General features: G+C 41.5%; 1 protein-coding gene across 2 annotated transcripts in view; it reads left to right on the plus strand.

Annotated features, from left to right (window-relative positions):
- The window catches only part of LOC140561951 (tensin-3-like), an 82,330-nt gene that overhangs the window by 34,635 nt on the left and 20,840 nt on the right, over positions 1 to 26,855 (plus strand). For both annotated transcript variants that reach the window (XM_072687239.1, XM_072687238.1), the window contains exons 8-13: positions 2,299 to 2,359; positions 2,582 to 2,657; positions 5,080 to 5,206; positions 7,404 to 7,469; positions 8,843 to 8,944; positions 19,333 to 20,424. In XM_072687239.1, the coding sequence (XP_072543340.1) occupies positions 2,299 to 2,359; positions 2,582 to 2,657; positions 5,080 to 5,206; positions 7,404 to 7,469; positions 8,843 to 8,944; positions 19,333 to 20,424 (1,524 nt within the window). The remainder of the gene's footprint in view (positions 1 to 2,298; positions 2,360 to 2,581; positions 2,658 to 5,079; positions 5,207 to 7,403; positions 7,470 to 8,842; positions 8,945 to 19,332; positions 20,425 to 26,855) is intronic.

The following is a 26,855-nucleotide window of genomic DNA, read 5'->3' on the forward strand; positions in this document are numbered from 1 at the left end:
CTATTGGTCCATTCATCATGACATTTTGACGTTCAGGCAAGGTGCCTGGAATCAGAACATAGACAGATGCAAATTAGGATATTATTGATGTACCGAAAAAGATGTACATGCAGGTACTAGCTCACACTCTCTCACACACACACACTCACACACACACTGGTTTGGACTGGAAGAGTGTGGGAGGTGAGATTTACTGTAAATCAGTATCTGATCCACAGAAGTTCATGTGACTAACCACAGTAACATGAGACTAGGGCACACACACACACACAAACACACACACATGATACACACTTCTTTCACGTGAGACTGACACAGTTTGTACTCTAAATCACAAAAGACCACAGATCGGGTTTCCCACAATCCCACAGGGTTGTGAAAGGCTGATGATTTGAAGTGCTTGTGAACGGCTGCAGTGTGTTTTCTGCAGTACATGTGTTGATTGGACGCAGTGTGGAAATGCAGTCATGTGGAAAGGTCTGTTTGAATGCCTGTGCTAATACTCGTCCCAAGAAAAAAGGAAGCACTAGTCGATTAGGAGGTTACAGTATATGTGGCTTTCTATTAGACATATGAGATAATATGAGAAAGTAGTGAGATCTTGTTGGTGAGCTAGTCTGAAGAACAGAGCTCGGTTCCTCCAGGTTTTCCAGGGTTCTCCTGGACGCCCCCCAGTCCAGCCAGCACAGTGTGGAGGAAGTGTTCAACTCCATCAGCAGCAGCAACAGCAGCAGCTCACCTGATTTACCATCATTAAGCCCTGATTTACCAAGAAGAACACAGTTAAGAGCATAGTGAAAAGAACCCAGTTAGAAGAGAACAGGTAGAGGAGCATAGTTAATACAAAGTTAGAAAAGCACCATTAGAAGATAAATGTTAAAAGAGCACAGTTAGGCCAGCACAGTTAAAAGAGCACAGTTAGATCACAAGAGTTTATTTAAAAGAGTAGAAGAGTATATTTAGAAGAGTATAGTTAGAAGAACCCAATTAGAAGAAAACAGTTAGAAGAACAATTAGAATGACACAGTTAAAACACAGTTAGAAGACCGTAGTTAGACGTATCCAATTAGTACACAGTTAGAAGAGCACATTTAGAAGAGCAGTTAGACAAGCACAATTAGAATAACACACCGTTAAATGAACCAAGATTAAAGAGCACAATTAGAAGAGCACAGTTAAATCACAGTAATAAGAACACATGTGAACAAACACAGTTACAAGAGCTCGGTTCCAAGAGCACAGTTAGAACCATCCAGCTATTAGAACACAATCAGGAGAGATCATTTAGAAAATCACAGTTAGAAGAACCCAGTTAGGCCAGCACAGTTAAAAGAGCACAGTTAGATCACAATTAGAAGAGTATATTTAGAAGAACACAGTTAGAAGGGTCCAGTTAGAAGAACCCAGTTTGAAGAAAAACGTGAGAAGAGCCCATTGAGAAAAGCACAATTAGAAAAACACAGTTTGATGGACCCAGTTTGAAGAACACAGTTAAAAGAACAGTTAGAATGACACAGTTAGGACAGAGTTAGAAGATCACAGTTAGAAGAACCCAGTTAGTACACAGTTAGAAGAGCACATTTAGAAGAGCACAGTTAAATCACGGTTATAAGAACACATGTAGACTAACACAGTTATAAGACATTGGTTCCAAGAGCACATTTAGAAGAACAGTTAGACAAGCACAGTTAGAAAAACACACAGTTACATGAACCCAGTTAGAAAAGCACAGTTACATCACAATTAAAAGAGTATATTTAGAAGAACCCAATTAGAAGAGAACAGTTTGAAGAGCCCATTGAGAAGAGCACAATTAGCAAAACACAGTTTGATGGACCTAGTTAGAAGAACACAGCTAAAAGAACACAGCTAGAAGAGCATGGTTAGAAAGCAGTTAGAACACAGTTAGAAGAGCACACTTACAACACAGTTAGAAGAACCCAATGAGAAAAGCACTAGTAGAAGAGCACAGTTAGAAGAACACAGCTAGAAGAGCATGGTTAGAAAGCAGTTAGAAGAGCACATGTAGAACACAGTTAGAAGAGCACACTTACAACACAGTTAGAAGAACCCAATGAGAAAAGCACTAGTAGAAGAGCACAGTTAGAAGAACACAGCTAGAAGAGCATGGTTAGAAAGCAGTTAGAAGAACACATGACGAGCACATGTAGAACACAGTTAGAACACAGCTAGAAGGATGCTGGATTCTCATTTGTAGCAATGTTGCTTTTAAAAAGGTTTTAAAAAGGTTTGTCTAAGATCAGCAGTAATTATGTGATGTTTCTCCATGTGTTGCAGTGTGCCGACCCTACATAAAGGTGTACCAGGCGATGCAGACCGTGTATTATTCAGGAGTCTAGTGAGTTTCTCTCTATTTTCCTTTCCTTCACTGAATTATTAACCAGTGACTTCACTGCTTCTGTATGTCATCTCTGTCGGGCCGTTGTTGGACCTGGCGCTGATATACATCTATAATACTTGTACAGTGCTATTTTTGGAGAACAGTCCTGAAACCTTTAACTGACCTTTGCTGTTGCTTGATGGAGGTGCTTAACTGGCTTTTCTCTTTGTGTGTATGCAGTCAAATCGGACCTGGCCACCGGCACAAGGTCTGCTTCGTCTTGGAGCCGGCGCAGCTGCTGAAGGGAGATATAATGGTACAATTATTAAGCTAATTCAGTAAATGTTAAAGGGACACTCTGGCTTTTTCAGCCTGATTTTTTTCTGCCGTAATTCTGCACTCTTAAAAAGGGGGTCTTCAAAAGTTCTTTAGTAAAGATAATGGTCCTGTATAAAACTCTGATAAGTATTGCAAAGTTGAAGTTGAATGGGGCTTTAAATAACCTTTAAATATGGTTCTATACATCACCAAAATGGGTCCAATTCCATCACCAGCTCACCTATTTTAACATCACTAAACACTGATTTATCAAGAACAACACAGTTAGAAGAGCACAGTGAGAAGAATTCAATAAGAAAAGCACAGTTTGAAGAACATAGTTAGAACATCAATGTTCGAAGACCACAGAACAGTTAGAAGAGCACAGTTAGAAGAACAGAGTTAGAACACAGTTAGAAGACCACAGAACAGTTAGAAGAACAGAGTTAGAACACAGTTAGAAGAACCCAATGAGAAAAGCACAGGTAGAAGTGCACAGTTAGAAGAACACAGTTAGAACATCACTGTTAGAAAAAACACCAAACAATTAGAAGAGCACAGTTAGTAGAACACAGTTAGAAGAGCATGGTTAGAAGAGCAGTTAGACCACAGTTAGACCACAGTTAGAACAAAGATAGAACACAGTTAGAACACAGTTAGAAGAACCTAATTAGAAGATCCCAATGAGAAAAGTTAGAAGAGCACATGCAGAACCCAGTTAGAACCCAGTTAGAAGAGCACATATAGAACACAGTTAGAAGAACCTAATTAGAAGATCCCAATGAGAAAAGTTAGAAGAGCACATGTAGAACACAGTTAGAAGAACCCAATGAGAAAAGCACTGGTAGAAGAGCACAGTTAGAAGAACACAGCTAGAAAAGCATGATTAGAAAGTATTTGTAAACAAACAATTCTGCACAGTCCAAAACAGATGATATCCCTGGTCTCTCGACCCTGCTAATCATCTCCTTCTCAAACTCCTCTGAATGCAGTGTTAGGAAACTTCATCAGAAACTGAGATTTTTATCAGTGTCTTAATGAAACAGCCCATTTCACATCACTGGTCAGAATGGTTAAGAACTGCTTGGTTTGTTTCTGGTGTTTTTGCTATTCTTCTAGAGCTGAGGTATCTGTCCTCCACATCTCTACACTCGCAGACCAGGGGTTCTTCAGGTTCTTTAGTGAAGACAGTGGTCTTACATAGATACATAAATATGCATTTGAATATGGACACTATTTAGATGGAATAAACACTCATCAGATTCTCAGTAGCACTGCCAGAGTGAGGAATAGGTTTTGGCTTGAGGTTAGGGTTAGGGCCAGGATGAGGGTTAGGATTAGGTTTTGGTTGAGTTCTGGGTTAGAATTGGGGCCAGGATGAGGGTTAGGATTAAATTTTGGGTTGAGTTCTGGGTTAGAATTAGGGCCAGGATGAGGGTTAGGACTAGATTTTGGGTTGAGGTTAAGGTTAGAATTAGATTTTTGGATTGAGGTTAGGGTCAGGATTATGGACAGGATGAGGGTTAGGATTAGGTCTTGGATTGAGGTTAAGGTTAGGATTAGATTTTTGGATTGAGGTTAGGGTCAGGATTAGGGACAAGATGAGGGTTAGGATTAGGTCTTGGGTTGAGTATTGGGTTAGAATTAGGGCCAGGATGAGGGTTAGAATTAAGTTTTGGATTGAGGTTAAGGTTAGGATCAGATTTTTGGATTGAGGTTAAGATTAGGTTTAGGTTTTGGATTGAGGTTAAGGTTAAGGTTAGGTTTAGGTTTTGGGTTGAGTTTTGGGTTAGAAGTAGGGCCAGGATGAGGGTTAGGATTACATTTTTGGATTGAGGTTAAGATTAGGTTTAGGTTTTGGGTTTAGGTTGTACCACTTTTAGGTATTAATATTGGCATCTAAATTGGCATAAATGACAACCCACTTAAATTAATAATCACATTTTGGCTTGGAAATTAGCACCTACAGTGTTCATAACAGGGCTACGCTACACAATTACTTACCTAAAGCTGCCAGAAGCCCTACGCCTCTGGATTTGGCCACGGTTTGTCACAGACTCAAACCTCCTGAGGTCTCCGTGCCATGCAAATACCTAACAAACCGAAATCCTTGGGCCTAAATCCTCAGCCTAATGTGGCTAAGAATTTCAGAAAGCCAGATCTATGTACTGTACTTTAGTCCTCATTTTCAATGCTGACAGTTTAACATGAAGAAATCCTCCTTTCCCAAGAAGTCTGGATGTAGTTTTTGATAGCATCTCTACTGTTACACCCAAACCTTCAAGCCGTGGAGGAAGACGTAAGAAGCCGTTTTCAGCACCAGCTCTAACTCTGCTCCACTTCTGAACCTCATTTTCCAATAGAATGAGCCCAATAACTGAACAGTAGTTTAGGGGAGATCATTTGTGCTTCGTCTGCAGGTGAAGTGTTTCCATAAAAGCAGCCCATCTCAGCGGGAGACGGTCTTCAGACTGCAGTTCCACACTGGCGCTGTGCAGGACTACAGCCTCATGTTCGAGAAGGAGGACATGGAACACGCCAACAAAGGTATTTATAAACAAACAGACAATCACACTGTCCAAAACAGATGATATCTCAGGTCCCTTAACCGCGTTAGTCAGCTCTGTTCTCATTCTCAGGAAAGATGCCTGTGAAAACCCGGAAACTGAGCTTCACTTTCAGTATTTTAGCAAAACAAAAGTTAAACAAATCAATTTCTCTCAAAATAGTTCAGATCTGCTCGCTTTGTTTACGGCATTAGTGTTATTCCTTTAAAGCTGGAGCTCAGAGACGTCCAGGGGTGATCCAGTCTATCCCTCAAAAGGAATCACTGGTAGTCACCACTTAAAAAGTCTTTAAAAAAATTGTCATTTAAACATTTTTAATTGCTACTATAATTTATTCGACACCTGCTATAAAACTAGTACACAATGTCGTTTGAGCGTAAGGTCCTGAAGTATGATGTGACGATAACCCAAGATCTTATAACCCACTTATAGTAATAATGAAATCTTAGCGTAACAATTAGCAGCTACAGTGTTTATAACACAGCTTCGCTACACAATGACTTGCCTAAAGCTACCAGAAGCCCAACGCCTCTGGATTTGGCCAAGGTTTGCCACAGACTCAAACCACTCGAAGTATCTGTGCCAGGCAAATATCTAAAAAAGCAAAATCCCTGTGATCAGAGGATCGCTGGTTCGAATCCCGTTCACGCTGCTAGCCATCGGCAGCCGGAACCCCAAAGAGCACAATTGGCCTTGCTCTCTGTAGGGTGGGTAGATGGCGCTCTTGCCCCACATCACAGATGTTGCATGGGCGGCAGTTAGAAAAAGAGGTGTGGCACATGTCGGAGAATATGTAGGGTTGGGTACTTGGCAATCTAAATTGGGGTATCTGGGTAAAAATCAGAAACTCCTTTTCCGCAGGATCTAAAAAAAAATCAACTTTTTAGTCATTAGTCAACTTTTTTAGTTATTATTATTTAATAGTCGTTTAAGGGTGAGGTATTGAAGTATGGGCCTACAAGCAGGCTAGGTTAATTAAACCTTTTCTCAAAACTGATTGGTTAAAGTGGGCATCACATCTAACACCTCAAAAGGACAGGAAGTGACCAGTCTATAAATAAGAATGTCTCTGGTCCAAAGATCTATTACTCACTTCTATACGTTAAGAATAAGTGCAGTGGCTGAATAGTAGTGTTTAATACAACTAAGATTTTAAGATTATTTGCATATATTATAATGGGTTATGACTGTTGATTGTATTTATGGTATAAGTCTTATTATTGTACCAAGCAGCCATAACATTAACACCCTCTCCTTGTTTTTCTTCACTCACTGTCCATAATATCAGCTCCACTGACCACACAGGAGCACTGTGTAGGTCTATAACTCCAGACTGTCTCCATCTATTTCTCTGCAGACTCTGTTATCAGCCTCCTTTCACCTTGTTTATTCTTTAGTGCTCAGGGCCTCCACAGGACTGACCACCAGAGAGCAGACTGTAGTATTTGGGTGGTGGGTCACTCATTCTCAGCACTGCAGTGACACTGAGTGACATGGCGGTGTAAGTGTTGTGCTGGTGGTTTGAGTGGATCAGACACAGCAGTGCTGCTGGAGTGCTTAAACACCTGAGACTCACTGCTGGACTGACAGGCGTCCACCAACCAGAAATATCCGGCCAACAGCACCCTGTGGGCACTGATGAAGGACTAGAGACTGACCAATCTGAGAGCTTCTGTCTCTGACTTTACATCTACAAGCTGGACCAACTAGATAAGAGTGTCTAATAATAGAGAGTGGACAGTGAGTGGACAGACACAGTGTTTAAGCACTCCAGCAGCACTGCTGCATCTGATCCACTCGAACCACCAGCCCAACACTTACACTACTAACACACTCACTCGCCACCATCCTGTCAGTCAGTGTCACTGCAGTGCTGAGAATGATTGACCCACCACCCAGATACTACAGTCTGCTCCGTGGTGGTCAGTCCTGTGGGGTCCTGACCCTTGAAGAATAAACAGGGTGAAAGGAGGCTGATAACAGTCTGCAGAGAAACAGATGGAGACCGGCTGGAGTTACAGACCTACACAGTGCTCCTATAGGGTCAGTGGAGCTGATATCATGGACAGTGGGTGTTAATGTTATGGCTGAGCGGTGAAATAGAGAGCCAATAGAGAACAGCTGGATCTGTCTGTAGTCCTGAACTCTCACTGACAATCTGTCTGTTTGTCTTTTAGATCCCAGATTTCCAGATTATGGGAAAGTGGAGCTGGTCTTCTCTGAGGGCCCAGAACGGATACAAGGTATTCTTTATCCAACTGTCCTTCCTCCTTGTCCTCTGTTGCTCCTTCTTTCTTATAGGCTGTATTAGATGACTCTATCTTACCCTATCCGCTCTTTCTATTGACAATTAAACACTATATTGGATCGACACTATGAGATTATTATTGTGTCATCAGTTATAAAAGTGTTATAAACAAAGAATAAACACTGGAAATAGTGAGTCCTCTTTGTGCCACTACTTCCTTCTTCCTTGCCTCCAGCTTTTCCCCATGCACACACACACACACACACACACACACTGCCCTAGTGTTAGCTGTGCTGGGACCTGCTGTGCTCTTTTGCTGCCCTGTCAGCACACACTTCACAGAAAATTGCTCCAACAAGAGACACCCAGCAGGAGAGAGAGAGAGAGAGAGAGAGAGAGAGAGAGAGAGAGAGAGTAGAGAAAAAGAAAGAAATAAGAGGGAAAATGTGTGTGTGTGTGTGTGTAGAAAGTCTACACAGGGAGTCTGCTGAGCTGAAAATGTCTTTTGTAATTAATTTCTGTGTGTGTGTATGTGTGTGTGTGTGTGTGTGTGTGAGTGTGTGTGTGAGAGAGAGAGAGAGAGAGAGAGAGAGATCTCACATTTTTACACTCAACTCAACCTGTACGGACAAAAAGTATTGGGACACCTGCTTTCGTTGTTTCTTCGAGTTTCCCCTGCTTTTGTTGGAGTAACTGTCTCTACTGTCCAGAGAAGAAGCTAGCTAGCTTTCTACTAGATTTTGGAGCTGGAGCATTGCTGTGAGGATTTGATGGCATTTAGCGACAAGAACATTAGTGAGAGCAGGATGTTGGATGATGATCACCACCCCAACAACTCATCATCCTCAACTCCCCAACTCATCCCAAAAGTACTGGATGGAGCTCCACCATCCATCATTCAATTCCATCATACAATTAAGAGTCATTTGCTGTAAATAATATTGTTATTGCTTTTTAAATTCTTATTTATATTGTGTTTATAGTGTAAATTATTTATCTAAATTTTTGTAACTGAGTGTCTTGCTATCCCTTTCTGCTGTGACACTGAGAATGTCCCCACTGCGGGACTAATAAAGGACTATCTTATCTTATCTTATTCCAGAGAACACAATTCTTCCACTGCTCCACAGCTCCTCAATGCTAGGGGGGGCTTTATACCCCTCAAACCCACGCCTGGCATTAGGCAGCATGGTGCCAATAGGTTAATGTTTATCTGCTCCAGGGAGTCCTATTCTATTGGCAGTACTTCTCAATAGGGACTAGACAAGCTGTGTGTGCATTTGCACATCTATGTCAGCAATTGGTGCAACTTAAATTAGTATATATATATATACACCTAATCTCCCTCTCTTGCTCTCTATCTCTCAGGGGCTGAACACTGGCAGAACGGTGCAGATGTCTCTGTAGACTACAGCTCCACGGACTCCCTCACCAGATGGGATTCATACCAGGACCTGTGCAATGGTGAAGGTAACGTTCAAGAAGGCTTTTAAAACCTGTATACACTCACCTTTCTCTGACTGACAAGTTGCACCGCATGATAAAGCACGGCTTCAACCAGCCTGAGCTTCCAACCGAGGAGGTGAGATGAAGCCATCAGAAAGCTCGTAAGCATATATACCCTGCTATACATGGAAATGCTGACGCGTGATTGGCATGGCAGGAGAGTGTCTTGACCCTGTCTGATCCTCTGTGCCAGTGGGCAGAAATGAGAGGTACGGCCTCGTGTGAAGGATTTGCTATGCTCACCTATGGAACAGTGCATTAAACAGGTTGCTGTGTTAACTCTGGGCTCATGTGTAGACTAGCACATCCAAGACGCGTTTACACCAGATACAAGTCTGATCACTCAGACCACTTCAGGAGGGGGTCTGAGACTACCCTGTGTAAATGCATGTGGCTAAAATACAATCAAATACTAGTCACATAGTGGTGGTGTTAGCTGAAGTAGATCGGTATTAGTTGGAGTAAAGTGTTAGATGCTAGCTGGAGTAGATCAGTGTTAGCTGCAGTAGATCAGAGTTAGCTGCAGGAGATCAGTGTTAGCTGCAGTAGATCAGAGTTAGCTGCAGTAGATCATTGTTAGCTGCAGTAGATCAGAGTTAGCTGCAGTAGATCAGTGTTAGCTGCAGTAGATCAGTGTTAGCTGCAGTAGATCAGTGTTAGCTGCAGTAGATCAGAGTTAGCTGCAGTAGATCAGTGTTAGCTGCAGTAGATCAGTGTTAGCTGCAGTAGATCAGTGTTAGCTGCAGTAGATCAGAGTTAGCTGCAGTAGATCAGAGTTAGCTGCAGTAGATCATTGTTAGCTGCAGTAGATCAGAGTTAGCTGCAGTAGATCAGTGTTAGCTGCAGTAGATCAGAGTTAGCTGCAGTAGATCAGTGTTAGTGTTAGCTGAAGTAAAGTGTTAGATTAGCATTAGCTTGAGTAATGTGGTTGATCTGCACTTATTCTGGCTGTATCGAGATGTGCTGATGTGAGTTGCTTAAAGCTTTGGAAGTTCAGGAGTTACGGTAGAGATGCTGCGGATATAAAGAAAAATGTGACTCTGGGCCATTTTAATAAATCTTACCCATCACACTAAGGGAAATCCACTTGATGATATTAGCATCTCTTCATGCACCAAAACACACACACACACACACACACACACACGCTGTTGGAATGTGTCCCTTAAGTGTTGAGTGAAATATGGCATTTCCCATAGTGCAGTTTAAGTGGAGACAGCAGCTGATGGCTACCAGGAGAGATGGCCTGGATTAGTCATTATGAACATGAACATTCATAACACACGATTATACACTGCCGACACAGGGCTGCAGACTCCCTACAGCCCAGGGTGTGTATATTCCACATGTACATTAACAAGCTGGTCAACCAGCTCTGCCAGAATCAAACGAAACATACAGTACGCAGGTCAAGAGCCACTTTACCACCTAGCTTACTGGCATAGGGTATGTTTTTGCCTGGATGAGCAGCTTTTCAACCACCTTGACCATCAAAGACCAGCTTAGACCATCCAAAACCAACTGGTCTTGAGCTGAATGTTTCAGCAGGGTTAGCTGGGGTAAAGCGTTATATCAGTGTTAGCTACAATAAAGTGTTAGATGTTAGCTGGAGCAGATCAGTGTTAGCTGGAGTAGATCAGTGTTAGCTGGAATAGATCAGTGTAGATCAGTGTTAGTTACAGTAGATCAGTGTTAGTTACAGTAAATCAGTGTTAGCTGAAATAGATCAGTGTTAGCTGAAATAGATCAGTGTTAGCTACAGTAAAGTGTTAGATGTTAGCTGCAGTAGATCAGTGTTAGCTGGAGCAGATCAGTGTTAGCTCGAGTAGATCAGTGTTAGCTGGAGCAGATCAGTGTTAGCTGGAGTAGATCAGTGTTAGCTGGAGTAGATCAGTGTTAGCTGCAGTAGATCAGTGTTAGCTGCAGTAGATCAGTGTTAGTTACAGTAGATCAGTGTTAGTTACAGTAGATCAGTGTTAGCTGGAATAGATCAGTGTTAGCTGGAGCAGATCAGTGTTAGCTGGAGCAGATCAGTGTTAGCTGGAGTAGATCAGTGTTAGCTGGAATAGATCAGTGTTAGCTGGAGCAGATCAGTGTTAGCTGGAGTAGACCAGTGTGAGCTGCAGTAGATCAGTGTTAGCTGGAGCAGATCAGTGTGAGCTGCAGTAGATCAGTGTTAGTTAGAGTAGATCAGTGTTAGCTGGAGTAGATCAGTGTTAGTTAGAGTAGATCAGTGTTAGCTGGAGTAGATCAGTGTTAGCTGGAGTAGATCAGTGTTAGCTGCAGTAGATCAGTGTTAGCTGGAGCAGATCAGTGTTAGTTGCAGTAGATCAATGTTAGTTAGAGTAGATCAGTGTTAGCTGGAGTAGATCAGTGTAGATCGGTTACAGTAGATCAGTTTTTAAGTTACAGTAGATCAGTGTTAGCTGGAGTAGATCAATATTAGCTGGAGTAGTTTAGTGTTAGCTGCAGTAGATCAGTGTTAGTTACAGTAGATCAGTGTTAGCTGGAATAGATCAGTGTAGATCGGTTACAGTAGATCAGTTTAAGTTACAGTAGATCAGTGTTAGTTACAGTAGATCAGTATTAGCTGGAATAGATCAGTGTAGATCGGTTACAGTAGATCAGTTTTAGTTACAGTAGATCAGTGTTAGCTGGAATAGATCAGTGTATATCGGTTACAGTAGATCAGTTTTAGTTACAGTAGATCAGTGTTAGCTGGAATAGATCAGTGTTAGCTGGAGCAGATCAGTGTTAGCTGGAGTAGATCAGTGTTAGCTGGAGCAGATCAGTGTTAGCTGGAGTAGATCAGTGTTAGCTGGAATAGATCAGTGTTAGCTGGAGCAGATCAGTGTTAGCTGGAGCAGATCAGTGTAAGCTGCAATAGATCAGTGTTAGTTGTGGTAAGGATCACTGTTAGCTGGAGTAAAGTGTTAGATGCTAGCTGGAGTAGACCAGTGTGAGCTGCAGTAGATCAGTGTAGATCAGTGTTAGCTGGAGCAGATCAGTGTTAGTTACAGTAGATCAGTGTTAGCTGGAGTAGATCAGTGTAGATCGGTTACAGTAGATCAGTTTTTAAGTTACAGTAGATCAGTGTTAGCTGGAGTAGATCAATATTAGCTGGAGTAGTTTAGTGTTAGCTGCAGTAGATCAGTGTTAGCTGCAGTAGATCAGTGTTAGTTACAGTAGATCAGTGTTAGTTACAGTAGATCAGTGTAGATCGGTTACAGTAGATCAGTTTAAGTTACAGTAGATCAGTGTTAGCTGGAGTAGATCAGTGTTAGCTGCAGTAGATCAGTGTTAGCTGGAATAGATCAGTGTAGATCGGTTACAGTAGATCAGTTTTAGTTACAGTAGATCAGTGTTAGCTGGAATAGATCAGTGTAGATTGGTTACAGTAGATCAGTTTTAGTTACAGTAGATCAGTGTTAGCTCGAAAAGATCAGTGTTAGCTGGAGTAGATCAGTGTAGATCAGTGTTAGTTACAGTAGATCAGTGTTAGCTGGAGTAGATCAGTGTAGATCAGTGTTAGTTGCAGTAGATCAGTGTAGATCAGTGTTAGTTGCAGTAGATCAGTGTAGATCAGTGTTAGTTACAGTAGATCAGTGTTAGCTGGAGTAGATCAGTGTAGATCAGTGTTAGTTGCAGTAGATCAGTGTAGATCAGTGTTAGTTACAGTAGATCAGTGTTAGCTGGAGTAGATCAATGTAGATCAGTGTTAGTTACAGTAGATCAGTGTTAGCTGGAGTAGATCAATGTAGATCAGTGTTAGTTACAGTAGATCAGTGTTAGCTGGAGTAGATCAATGTAGATCAGTGTTAGTTACAGTAGATCAGTGTTAGCTGGAGTAGATCAGTGTAGATCAGTGTTAGTTACAGTAGATCAGTGTTAGCTGTGGTAAGGATCGGTGTTAGCGAGTGTACAGTGATAGAGTAAAGTGATAGGTGCTAGCTGGAGTAACGTGTTAGATCGGGGTCTGCTGGAGTAGAGCTGGGCAGTGTACGCCAGGCTTGGATACAGAATGAAGCCAGGCGCTATGGTTCACCACTGGGAGGGAGACGAACACTTGCTTCTCTGGAGATGTTGTGTTGTTGTGCTTTTATTTAAAAACTCATTTAGAAAACAAACCCATAACTCACAGACTCTCTCACTCCTACTTCCCTCACCCATTACTCTCTCTGCAGTGCATGCCTGTATGCTAAACACACCCTTACACACACTTACCAGACATACCCCCACCCACACACTCGCCACACCGCAGGGGTCAGGAGCTCGACACTCCGGGGTATTTTTTCCCTTCAGCGGCCGCTACGGCAAACCTCACCAGCAAACCATGGAATTCACAACCCACCGAAAATAGACAAATATATACGGAGCGGCTTCCAAAACATGGTGCCGTGGGCGTCCCTCGGCCCTCCTCTCAGACTCCCTGAAGGCAGCGTGGACCACGCTGAAAGTGAAACTCATTTCAGTTGGGCCGTAAAAGAAGGGCGGCACCGTTAATAAAACGGGGGGTTTCATAAAACGCGAGGAAATAAACATGGGCTGGGGCCTTCTGCCGCGGCTCTTTGATGAAGAAGCATTCCTGTGGCATTTCTGAGCTGCTGTTTTCACACGTAAACACAAGGTTTGAGAATGCCGGGAGAATTCAGGCACTCGGGACTGTTAGCACTGTCTGTCTCTCTCTCCAGCCCTTTTCTCAAGCCCTCTTTGCCTTTTCAGTTTGGCGCTGGAGCTACAGTGCTAATGTGGCTAACACATAGGGTAATACACATAGCGTTTTAGCTACATATGCCTCATAACTCGAACTACAGAGCCCCCTACAGATATTTAATAATTTAATAAAGGGACACTTTATTTAAACTGAGAGAACAATTGATTAAATCGAGGGAGTTGATTTTTATTCTGAAGAAATTATTTAAATAATTGAGGGAGTTGATTTTTCATATGAACGAAGGTTTTAAATAATTGAGGGAGTTGATTTTTCATATGAACGAAGGTTTTAAATAATTGAGGGAGTTGATTTTTCATATGAACGAAGGTTTTAAATAATTGAGGGAGTTGATTTTTCGTATGAACGAAGGTTTTAAATAATTGAGGGAGTTGATTTTTCATCTGAAGAAATTCTTAAATAAATTGAGGGAGTTGATTTTTTATCTGAAGGAATGGTTTAATTAATTGAGGGAGTTCATTTGTAATCTGAGGGAATGGTTTAATTAATTTAGGGAGTTGATTTTTAATCTGAGGGAATGGTTTAATTAATTGAGTTGATTTTTAATCTAAAGAAATTATTAAATAAATAAAATGATTAATTGAGGGAGTTGATTGGATGATTTAATTAATCTGAGATAGTTAATTTTTTATCTAAGAGAATGATTTAATTAATTGAAAATGTTTTTTAATCTGAGGGAATGTTTTAAATAATTGAGGGAGTTGATTTTTTGTATCTGAAGAAATTATTTAATAAAAATTGAGGGAGTTTATTTTTAATCTGATGGAATGGTTTAATTACTTGAGTTTATTTTTAATCTAAAAAATAATTTAATTAAAAAAATTATTAATTGAGGGAGTTGATTTTTAATCCCATCAAATAATTGTGTATAATGTGTATAATAATAATGATTTAATTAATTGAGAATGTTGTTTTTTAATCTGAGGAAATATTTTAATTGAGTTGAGTTGATTTGTAATCTGAAGGAATGATTTTGTAAATGAAGGAAACATTTTAAGTCTGTAAATATTATTTTTCTACCTGGACATGTTTGATTTTTGATTAATTTGGTGCTGGAGCTACAATGCTGTAGCTAACAAGTAGGCTAATGGAAAATAATCAAGTATATATAGCTAATCTGGTGTCAGGTCTACAGTGTCAGAAACTCCATAAGCAAACTCAAAACCCTGACACAGTTTGAGGTGTGTGTATGTGTGGGATATAGGCATGCAGTTAGCATCATGCTAATTGATGGAGAATGACCTTGTAATCTTCCATTACGCCTGAGCTACTCGTAACTCCAACAGTCTAACTGAACAACAGCTTCAGACCTCAGACCCAAGCATGTCTGAACTGATCAGCTACATTTAGGATCAAGGATCAAATTCTGTCCGTTGATTTTTCCTTGAACTGAGCGCTTGAATCTCTTTTTGGCTCTTGAGGGCCCAATAATGTTCAGGTTGCAGAGATCACTGCCTCATTCAGCTCATGTGTGTAGTTGTGAGTTGTACTGGGATTAGTGTGGAATGTCTTTTCCTGGGCAGCTGTTTGCTTCCCAAATGGAGATGTTTCCGCAAGCTGTGGAAGGAGGCTGGGATTGGAATTATAATTACAGTCCATGCAGGCTAATTTCAGCTGCCCGTCAATGTCAGGAAAAACCACACACTCCTTCTCGCTCTCTCTCTCAGACACACACACACACACACACACACACACACACAATCCTCCTCTGCAACCATGAAAAGCCATAAACCTCAGTCAGAACTTTCCAGTTCACAAGAATCTGCTGGCCACCTGCCGTTACTTTAGTAGTAGCACTGATGTGTTGTAAGTAATAGTAGCAGTAGTAGTAGTAGCAGTAGTAGTGGTAGCAGTAGTGGTAGTAGTGATAGTAGCAGTAGTAGTAGTAGTAGTGATAGTAGTGATAGTAGCAGTAGTAGTAGTAGTAGTGATGGTGGTAGTAGTAGTAGTAGTAGTAGTGGTAGTAGTGATAGTAGTGATAGTAGCAGTAGTAGTAGTAGTGATGGTGGTAGTAGTAGTAGTAGCAGCAGTAGTAGCAGCAGCAGTAGTAATAGTAGTAGTAGCAGTAGTATGATAGTGGTAGTAGTAGTGGTAGTAGTGATAGTAGCAGTAGTAGTAGTAGTAGTAGTGATGGTGGTAGTAGTAGTAGTAGTAGTGATGGTGGTAGTAGTAGTAGTAGTAGTAGTAGTAGTGATGGTGGTAGTAGTAGTAGTAGTAGCAGTAGTAGCAGCAGTAGTAATAGTAGTAGTAGTAGTATGATAGTGGTAGTAGTAGTGGTAGTAGTAGTGATGGTGGTGGTAGAAGTAGTAGTAGTAGTGATGGTGGTGGTAGTAGTAGTATTAGCAGTAGCAGTAGTAGTACTAGCAGTAGTGGTAGCAGTAGTAGTGATGGTGGTGGTAGTAGTAGTAGTTGTAGTGATGGTGGTAGTAGTAGTAGTAGTAGTGATGGTAAAGGTACACGTATTTGTCACTGTACAGCGAAATGTGTCCTCCACATTTAACCCATCTGGTAGTGAACACACACTCACACACACACACACATGTGTTAGAGGCAGAGCCAGAGCGGTGGGCAGCCAACTCCAGCGCCCGGGGAGCAGAGAGGGTAACGGGCCTTGCTCAAGGGCCAACAGTGGCAGCTTGCCGAGCCCGGGAATCGAACCCACAACCCTGTTATCAATATCCCGGTGCTCTAACCGCTGAGCCACCACTGCCCTGTGGTGGTGGTGGTAGTAGTAGTAGTAGTAGTAGTAATAATAGTAGTGATGATGGTGGTGGTGGTAGTAGTAGTAGTAGTAATAATAGTAGTGATGGTGGTGTTGCAGTAGTAGTATCAGTAGTAGTAGTAGTAGTAGCAGTAGTAGTGATGGTGGTGGTAGAAGTAGTAGTGGTAGTAGTGATGGTGGTAGTAGAAGTAGTAGTAGTAGTAGTAGTAGTAGCAGTAGTAGTAGTAGTATCAGTAGTAGTAGTAGTAGCAGTAGTGGTAGTAGTGATGGTTGTGGTAGTAGTAGTAGTGGTAGTAGCATTAGTAGTAGTAGCAGTAGTAGTAGTAGTAGTAGTGGTAGTAGCAGTAGTAGTGGCAGTAGTAGCAGTAGTAGTAGTAGTAGTAGCAGTAGTGGTAGTAGTGATGGTTGTGGTAGTAGTAGTAGTGGTAGTAGCAGTAGTAGTAGTAGCAGTAGTAGTAGTAGTAGTAGCAGTAGTAGTAGCAGTAGTAGTAGTGGTAGTAGCAGTAGTAGTAGTAGTAGTAGCAGTAGTGGTAGTAGTGATGGTTGTGGTAGCAGTAGTAGTAGTAGTAGTAGTGGTAGTAGCAGTAGTAGTAGTAGCAGTAGTGGTAGTAGCAGCATTAGTAGTAGTAGTAGTAGTAGCAGTAGTAGTAGTAGTGATGGTAGCAGTAGTGGTAGTAGCAGTAGTGGTAGTAGTAGTAGTAGTAGTAGTAGTGGTAGTAGCAGTAGTGGTAGTAGTAGTAGTAGTAGTAGTAGTAGTGGTAGCAGTAGTGGTAGCAGTAGTGGTAGCAGTAGTAGTAGTAGTGGTAGTAGTAGTGATGGTGGTTGTAGTAGTAGTGATGTGGTAGTAGTAGTAGTGGTAGTAGCAGTAGTAGTAGTAGTGGTAGTAGTAATGGTAGCAGTAGTAGTGGCAGTAGTAGTAGTAGTAATTTAATTTAAATAAGTAATCATATGTTTAATTAAATGAAACGTTATATTTAATTAAATTACTAATATTTAAATGACATCTTTACCATTTTAAAAGTCACTATTTGTTAAAAAGAAAAACTATTGTATCTGTTTCAGTATCAGATACTCCAGATTTTAATATCGCTGTTAGAAGAAAAGTAATAAAAAGGAACAGTAATATCGCACCATATCCAGTCACCTGAAATCATTCTTAGTTATGATATGTATTTTTTTATCGAAGTAAATTTGAGGCCGACCGGACGGTGGCGCACTGGCGTTGGTCAGATTTGCCTGAAGACTCCTGGTCGTATTTATCGGGTCAAACATGTCTGAGACGATTACGAAACCCGGCAATTTAGGACCAGAGCACATCTGGTTCCATGACAGTGTTCAGTGTGTTGACAGCAGCAGGCGTGTAATTTGGTAATGCTGGAGCTGAGGGCTTGGTATCGTATAAAAGGAGCCCAACTAGAAGGCACTGTGGCTCTAATTAAAAAGCTCAGTTAACTGTGAGAGCTGTTTGGCTGCTGAGAGGAATGCTGGTTTCATCTGTGGAGAGATGGATGTCCATGTTATCCATGTATGTATTTCCATCCATCCCTTTCTTCCATCCCTCTCTCTCCCTCTCCATCCCTCTCTCTCTCGCTCACCTTTTTACCTTTTCCTCTGGGACTGAAGATTTGAAGTATTGTATGACACTTTTACAGTTCCCACCCCCTCTCCATAAGCCCCACCCCCATGTTTACATTCCTCTCTCCATATTTGGCAACCTCCCCATGCCCCTCGTCCTTGTGCTGTGTGCAAACACTCTCTCTCTCTCTCTCTCTTACACACTCAAGCACTTGCCCAAGTTAAAGCAGAAAAGAGGGTCAGCATGTTCAGCAGCTCTGCGCTCACAGAGCGTTACCTGCATAGGTACTGAATGACCCGTGCTGTAGCTCTCAGAGATTAGTGGAGTGCAGTTTTGTGAAGCCACAAGCTGAGCTGAGGAAGGAGGAGGAAGAGGAGGAGGAGGAGGAGGTAAGGAACAAGGGGTTTTTCCCCTTTTTAGGGGGCGGTGAGGCCGAGGAACAGAGCAGGGGTAGGTAGGAAGGGGAGAGAGAGAGTGAGAAAGAGAGATAGGGGAAAAGTGAAAGGTGCGGGGGTTAAGGTGGTGGTTTGAGGAGAGCTAGGCCTGACCCCGGGACAGAAGGACGGAAGTGTGTGTGTGTGTGTGTGTGTGTGTGTGTGTGTGATTGTATGTAAGTATGTCTATCTCTGTGTGGGGGTTGGTGGTGAAAGTGTGAACGAGCAGGAGTGTGAACAGGCGGTCTTTATCATGCGTGTCAGGTATTTGGAGCACCATGCAGTGTGCCCGTCTCTTCATTTGGGCTTTCTTCACATCAACCAGCAGCACACAGGCACTCAACAATGCTTCTGTCCCACAGATTGAATGGCTGGACCACCAAGGGTAACGTACCCAGACTCTTTCCTAGTAGCTGACCTGGGCGTTTTTTGCTGATCTTGTTATGTCTCTTGACCCTGTTGGTGTTTTGTGTGGCTGCTGAAGTCGAAGAAGGCGTAATTCAGAGGGGCAGGGGCGTTGTGTAAATCACAAGACTTTGTGGAATGCTTAGGTCAAATGTGGACAAGCTGTGGTCTTTGATTAACCAACTGCTTTGCACACACCATGTGTCCGAACTCTGAGGCTTGTCTAAGGGCTGAGAGTGAATGGAGTTGCCTTAATGGTCATGTAGCAGATGTAACATAGTAATGCAGGTAGTGTGTACGGTGTCTAATAATTTGCATTCTTCTAAACTTCAAGAAGACGTCCATATCACTAGTTGTCCTACTACTACACCCGCCTTGTATTGGTGAAAGGCTTCCTTTGTTTTGTCTGTCTCTAAGTCTCTGAGTATGTGTAAGTGTGATCCAACTGACCTCTTGAAGCACTCCATCTCTTTTCTCCCTCAGCTCCACCCTTGCAGCCCCAGGTAACAACCCTGGACAAATTCTCCCCTAAACGCAGCCAGGGCGGCAGTGTCACCCTCGGCAGATCCGCCCGCACCACCTCTGTCACTTCCAGTCCCGAGCACAGTGACCACGGCCTGTCGGCCAGCAGCGACTCAGGCCTTTCCAGTGCCTCCCTGTGGACGGAACGCGGCCCAGCGTCCGGTGGCAGGTCCGCAGGGCCGAGCCGGCAGGAGAAGGCCGAGTTGAATCGTCTGCTCAGCGGCTTCGGGCTAGATGAGCCACCAACGGACAATGGTATGGAGCCGAGCTCGACCTCTCAGGGAGTGCTTCACCACCCGGTAGCGCATGCAAACGGCAATGTCAGGCCCAAAGATCGGGAAACAGACATTCTAGACGATGAAGTCCTGATATCGGGTCACGACTTGCGCAGTGTGGACAGTCTGGGGACTCTTTCGTCATCGTATCACAAGAGCAGCCAAAACTCGCTCCTGTCAGATGGTTTCTACAGCCCCGGGGCCGTTGAGGACACCCCAAATCATGCCCCGGTGGCCATGGAAGAATACGAGCGAGCCTACGCTGAGGCACGGAGGAACTGCCTTGCCAAGAGAACCGTGTCCCTTCCAGTCACCGCTACCTCGAACTCAGGATCCAGGGGTCAGCAGTTCCGGCAAGGAAGCTACTCGACCCAGACCTGGGTCCGTCAGCAGCAGATGGTAGCAGCCCCTCATTACTCCTACCTGCCTGAGGAAGTTGGGGTGGAAGAAGAGAGCTTCAATGGGGACAAGCAGGAGATCCTGCCCAAAATGACCAACAACGATCAGGCAGTGACTAGCAGCGGCACTTCGGATCTGAAGGCATCTCCCGATCAAGACAGCGAGAAAAGTCGTGATGAGGAGTTTAACCTGCTCACAGTGGACATTGACAACTCCATTGACCAGCTCAACCAGCTCATCCTGGACCTGGACCCTACTTTCGTGCCCATCCCAACCCGGACAAGCTCGGTCAAGAAAAATGGAGGCCCAGCAACCACAGCCCGTAACAACAATGGCTTGACCCTCAGGCTCAATGAAAACAGCAGGAACCAGCAGCCAGGTAAGATGGGGAAGAGCCTTTGGGGGCAAATTTGCAAAAGCTGTCTGATAAGATTTTGACTTCTGAAGGTATGCCCTCGCTCCCCAAAGTGGGTAGGAAGTAGGTTGAACATCACAGCATGACCTAAAAGTCCAAATTCTGTAAGACAGCTTCTGGAGAGGATGCCCCAGGTGGTTCGCTCTTTCTGGTGGTGGGTTTGGTGATGGTTCTAATGGTTCACTACTGGTTCTAAAGGTGGGAAGAAGATTACCTGGAACTTTTTACCTTTTGTAAATAGTAGGAGAAGGTCTGAGATTGCCCAGGAACTATGCGATGACCCTTGAGTATGTCATCGCTGGTTGCGTGGCCACAGGTACACCTACTGTCGTAGATAATTTCTTGGTTTTGTACGTTACCTCAAACATATACAAGCATGTGAATTCTTCCTGAAAAGAAAACGCAGGCTTGAAAGAAGCCATTCAGACATTTAAAAAACCCTGAATGCTGCACCAGCTTGCCTGTCGGTAAGACGTGATTCCTGGTGGGGGTTTAATGCCATTAAAAATGTGAACCTTCGCTGAAAAGCAAGGCGGGACATGGAATGAAGACACTGAGAAGCGTAAAGGACCTCTGTAGCCATGGATTCCAGCTTGACAGATGAGGTTTGACACCATTGTGCAATGCCTGACAAACAGTGTTGCTAAGTTAGCAAAGGAATTTCAGGATTTGAGGCCGGCAGTGTTTTCACCTGGGTACACACGAATGGAGAGGCAGAGCTTCTGCCAGGACCTCAGGTATTTTAGCGGGGTTTGGGAGGCGTTCAGGCTTGTACTTGCTCAGGTATTTGCTTCTCAGATCAGTGCAGCACATCTTATGCAGGGTAATCTTCAAGAGCCCACGTCCTCTTTACTCCGTACTCCGTACTGGTGTTCACGCCAGGCCCAAAACAGCACTGCATTTTAACTTGAGGGTGTATCCCTCGCCTTGTATATGAGTTTGAGCTTGACAGCTGTGGGAAACAGCTTAATCCCGGATTTATTTGGGATCGATTAAACACAGAACTTGAGGCCTTTCATGAAAGTCTGTAAGAGTGTAAAGCCAGTCAGCGTCCCGTGAGCAGACACGTTATGCAGAAACGCTATGGAGGCGCTTTGTTGCTTGGATCAAATTCAGAGCAACGAGTCAGATCTAATCTCTTGGGGAGATTCGGGGAGATCATACAGGAGACGACATGGCAGAGCAAATGTCCTGGGAATTCTTTTGAAGGGAAAAGATGAGATTCTTTTGTACACCAAAGGCCTTTAGAGAGAAAGAGAGAGAGAGAGAAAGAGAGAGAGACAACAAGAAACAAAGAAAAACGAGGTAGAAGAGAATCCAGAGGGAACTTTTAAGGAGGGGGTCTGGTGATACTGATAAAACGCTAAACGCTCCCTTTGTATTAGCACACCATGCTGGTCAGTCGATTATCAGGTAGTGTGTTTACCAAATGGATTCTTTGAATACTACCTGTTTATACAGCTGGCTGGGACCTAAAGCACCGCGTGACTCTTCTCTAGGGCTGCCGATATGCCTTACAGCTAGTCTTGTCTTGGAATCTGAGGAATGTTCTTGTCCTTGGACAGTAAGAGACGGGGGGGGGTACTCTAATCGGATTGTCCACCCATAAACGACGCAGCCAGTCTGGGACAAATACGGCCCTAACTAATAAAGATTAATCTCATATCTCACACTTTTCATGCTTCCAGGCTGAAGAAGCTTTCATCTTTTGACCTTTCACCCCATCCTTGGCTGTTCCAGCTTAGCCTGATTCTCAAGTGATTGTGAGGAACAGGGCTGGGTTTGAAGGAGCCAGACCAAGTAGATGAAGGCAGTAGTCCATGCAAAGGACAGCTAGTCCCTGGTGGGTGTATCTGATCACATATTAGCTAAATGTGGTGTAACTTGAAGCAAATAGTGCGAAGAGAGACTGGAAAATCTGTTGTGTTTTTATATTATATTTATCTTTTAGGCCTAGCTGAAAAAAATGCTTTATTGTATAAATATAGACTGAATCAAGACTGCACACATCAGCACTAATGCTAATCACAAAAATATAAGTATAAAGACTAGCACTGGGGCATTACATTACAGCGCTAGTTTTTTCTTATGTAAGACTGAGACAAGACTGCACATATTTTTGTGTTAGTTTACTCATGTAAGACCAAACAAGACTTAGAATTAGAGCAAAATTCTAGCACTTTGCTAGCAATTAGCATTAGTTAAATAATTTCTTGTATAAACTGAGTGAGGTAAAGCTACACATTTTAGCCCCAGTGCTAGTTAAGATCAAAAGGCTTTCTTATATAAACAAAGTTAAACAAGTTATATAAAACTCTGTTTTTATCTAAAGCAAGGCTGCATTTTAGGCCTAGAAAAATGATTTCTTATATAAACAAAGATTGAAGAAAGACTGCACATGTTACCACTAATGCTAATCTCGACAAAAAAAAAATTTTTTAAAAGACTAGTTAGCTTGTTTTCTTATGTAAGACTAAGACAAGACTGCACATTTTAGCACATATTAAATCCTTTCTTGTATAAGCAAAAAATAAGTCAAAACTGTGCATTTTGGTGCTCACGCTAGTTAAGATAAAATGCTTTTTTACAGAAAAAATGAGTCAGAACTGCACATTTTATTACTTTTTTTATACAAACAATGCATCAGCTGCACATTTTAGAGCTAGTTAAGAGGAAAATCTCTTTTTATATAAAGCAAGTTTTAATATTTAGCCATACTTGAAAGAAAAATACTGCAGATATAAAGACATAAATGAATAGAAAGGACACTGAGGAATGTTAGTGCTGGTTTTATTATGTAAGGCCAAGGCAAGAATGCACATTTAGCACTATAATTAAGTCCTAAATTTAATTAAATTTTTGTAGAAGCAAAAAATGAGCCAAGACTGTACATGTTGTGTAGAGTAAAAGCTTTTTTATATAAATAGAGAATCAAAACTGTACTTTTTAGTGCCGGTTAATAGGAAATTCTGTTTTATCTAAAGCCAGGCAGAATATGTTAGTAGAAAGAAAATGCTTTCTTATATAAACAAAGCTCAGACCTTAAAAAAACTTTTTTAGACTAAATCAAGGCTGCACATATTAGTAATAATGCTAATTAAGATACTAAGACACTGAGGCATTTTGGTGGCAGTTATTACACAAGGCTATATCAAGAATGCACATCTTAGCAAAATCTGTTTTTATATAAAGCAAGGCTAAATGTTTTAGCCCTAGTTGAAAGACTGAATTACGACTGCATATAATAGCAGTAATGCTAGACAAGAACTATTTTGCTAAGACAAAAATATTGGTATTATGTAAGGCTAAGGCAAGAATGGACATTTCAGCATTATAGTCAAATTATTTCTTATATACACAGAAAGTGAGTCAAAACTGTTCATTTTGGTGCTAATGGTAGTTGAGATAAAGATATATATTTTTTAATAAACAATCAGTCAAACCCGTAGATCTTGTGCTAATTAAGAGTAAAAGCTTTCATATATAAACAAAGTGTCAAAACTGCACATTTAAAAACAATGCTTTATTATATAAATGCATTTATAGAGTGAACTCTTCCTGCAGACAGTCATGGACACCCAAATTAAGCAAGATACATACATGTATGTATGTGTGTATATATATATATATATATATATATATGTGTGTGTGTGTGTGTGTGTGTGTGTATATATATATTTGTATATATTGTGTATCTTGCTTGATTTGAGTCCATGACTGTCTGCAGGAAGAGTTCACTCTATAAATGCATTTATATAATAAGCCAGACTAGCATTTAGCATTAGTTCAATCCTTCCTTGTACGAACAGAGTCAAAGCTACACATTTGTCTTATATAAACAAAGTGCCACAACTGCACGAAAGATTAAGATTTGGATTGAGTCTCTGTCTGAACCGACTCATGGATATATGTGCACTACCAGTACGTGACCAATGGCTGACATCATTTCATCAGCAGTCGGACTCAAATCCTGATGGAACAGGTCTGGTCAGACTGCAGTTTAGACTCCGGCTAAAAGATCAGACAGTAAATCAGATCTGACTGCATGAATGAAGCTGTAGGGTGATTCCAGTGGCAGGGGATTGAAATTGAAGCCAGCGCTGGATGATTTATGGCTTACACATTTAGTCAAACAAGTGTTGACTCATTCTCGGTATAATGGCGGGATTCTGACGGTGGAGCCTGAATGGCTGGTTGGGAGGGAAGGCAGCAGTGGAAGACTGGAATTTCCAGGAGAGGAACAGAAGTAGCCTTGGGCTTAGCATTCTTCACCTGCCAACAGACAGCAAAATGCCCGGAGGACACAGAAAATACACACCCACCATGTGCAGCCCAAACATGCCAGCAAATTTCCAACACTTTTAAAGTCGGCAGGACGAACTGTCTCAAATCACAGGATGATCCAGGTTTGTCTATGGGGGGGCAGCTGTGTAGGAGCTAGACCACAACAGCATTATATAAACCAAGTCTGATTCACAAAGTGGTCTCTTTGGAGGTTTGTGAAATGAGTCGTCATCATGATTGAGTCAGACTACTCCCTTTTATTGGTTAATATGATTCAGAGCGCAGTCGATTCAGTACATTACACAACCGAATGAACTGAGGATTGAATCCAGTAAACCTCACTGACTTTTCATTACATAACTGTCCATATACAGCTCTTAGAATTATGTATAATAATTCAAGTCATCTCCCCTCTTTCTACACTGTAAACTTTCAATTTTAAATGCTGAGAAATGATAGCATCACCTTTTCTGAATATATTCACCAATTAGTTCTAAAAATTTGCTACATTTCTTTGTATTGTTGAAGTTTCAAAATGTAAACTAAGAAAACTTTGTTGTATTATTATAAGCATTTACTCTGTGATACGTTTAATTACCACTAATTTGCTCAGAAATATTTCAGATGGATAAAACTGGTTAATTTGCTTTGTTGCCACATAAAGTCACATTAATTAATGACCTTCTAGCTGCTGTATGAATGTGCATTGTAAAGCAGTTGGTTTATCTTGACAATACAATGGTTTAATATATTATAATGTAATGTATTAATAATAAGGAAACTCATTATGATTAACTTTTCAGAAAACTTATATTGTTTTAGTAGAATACTAAAAGAATTACTAATATATTTGATTAGGTGAATTTGATTAGCCAGAATGGCTAATGATACTACATAGACATTTTTTTATGTTGAAATGAAAGTAATTTAATGGTGTTTAAAATGCATTATAGATATTTGTCATAAAGCAGTTTGTTTATCTTATATGCAGATTTAATATATTATAGTTTAGTATCTGAAAAGTAATGCAACCTATTATGATGATACTTTTTTGAAGTAAAATATCATTTAAATCAAAAAGTAGAGTTTGCTTTTACGTTTTACTTATAAAATGTACAGTTGTAAAAAAATACAGTTGTTTTTTTTTACAATTTTTTTTTTAGAAATTGTAATCTAAAATAGTTACTTCTAAATCAAATCTAATGCATTAAATACATTCTATAACGTCAATAAAAATGACTATATAATGGCCTTTTTCATTTCTCCTGTTTTTAATTAGTGGCCTTCTAAATGCTTTATAGTTGTAAGATGAGTGTGTTGTGAAGCAGTTAGTTTATCTTGTAAATATGTGGTCCTAATAATAATTATGGTATATTATTAATAGCAATGTAACTTCTTATGGTTAAATATCTTAATTTGTAGCGTTTTCCATGTCATTACTGAATATTAGATTTTAGGATGTAATAAAGTTCCCCAAGAATTTGAGGTTTATATAATTACACATTTTATTACATTTATTACTTTATTCTGTTATACACAGTTTTTTTTCTTTCTGAAAACACTCAGTAAGAGCTTGTATTGGCTCAGTTCATCAGTGATGTCCTGCTTCTCCTGATGCCCTGTGGTTTAAAACTGAATAGAAAGCACTTGGGGCCTCAGTGGAGCTCTGTGCTGAGAGAAAGGGGCGTTAGGAGGTGAGACTCATTACCTTTCTTCTATGAGATGATAATGGGGCGAGCCATTCAAATTGCTTTCAATGAGCTGTTCTCTAATCCACACACACAGTTAAGTCCTGAGATGTTGATGATTGCCCCATCTTGCCCCACATCACAACTCCCCCCAACTCCCCCCCATATTAACATTCCAGAGGCAGAAATAGCAGGACTCTTCTGTGAACAGCTCAGATTAACACGTCCACACTAACCGACACTTCACACTCAGGTCAGACGGCCACTGTTTGCTCAGTCTCTGGAGGCGGGATTAGCTTTTCTGGCAGCAGAGCAGTGGCTTCCTTTCCTGACACATTCGTGTGATGTGGAATTATCATCCACGTGCAAAATGAAAGCGGAAATCGCAAGAAGCTGAAGAAAGTATGTTAGGCGAGGTTGACA

This window comes from Salminus brasiliensis, chromosome 9 (assembly GCF_030463535.1).
Source record: "Salminus brasiliensis chromosome 9, fSalBra1.hap2, whole genome shotgun sequence".
Taxonomy (NCBI): Eukaryota; Metazoa; Chordata; class Actinopteri; order Characiformes; family Bryconidae; genus Salminus; species Salminus brasiliensis.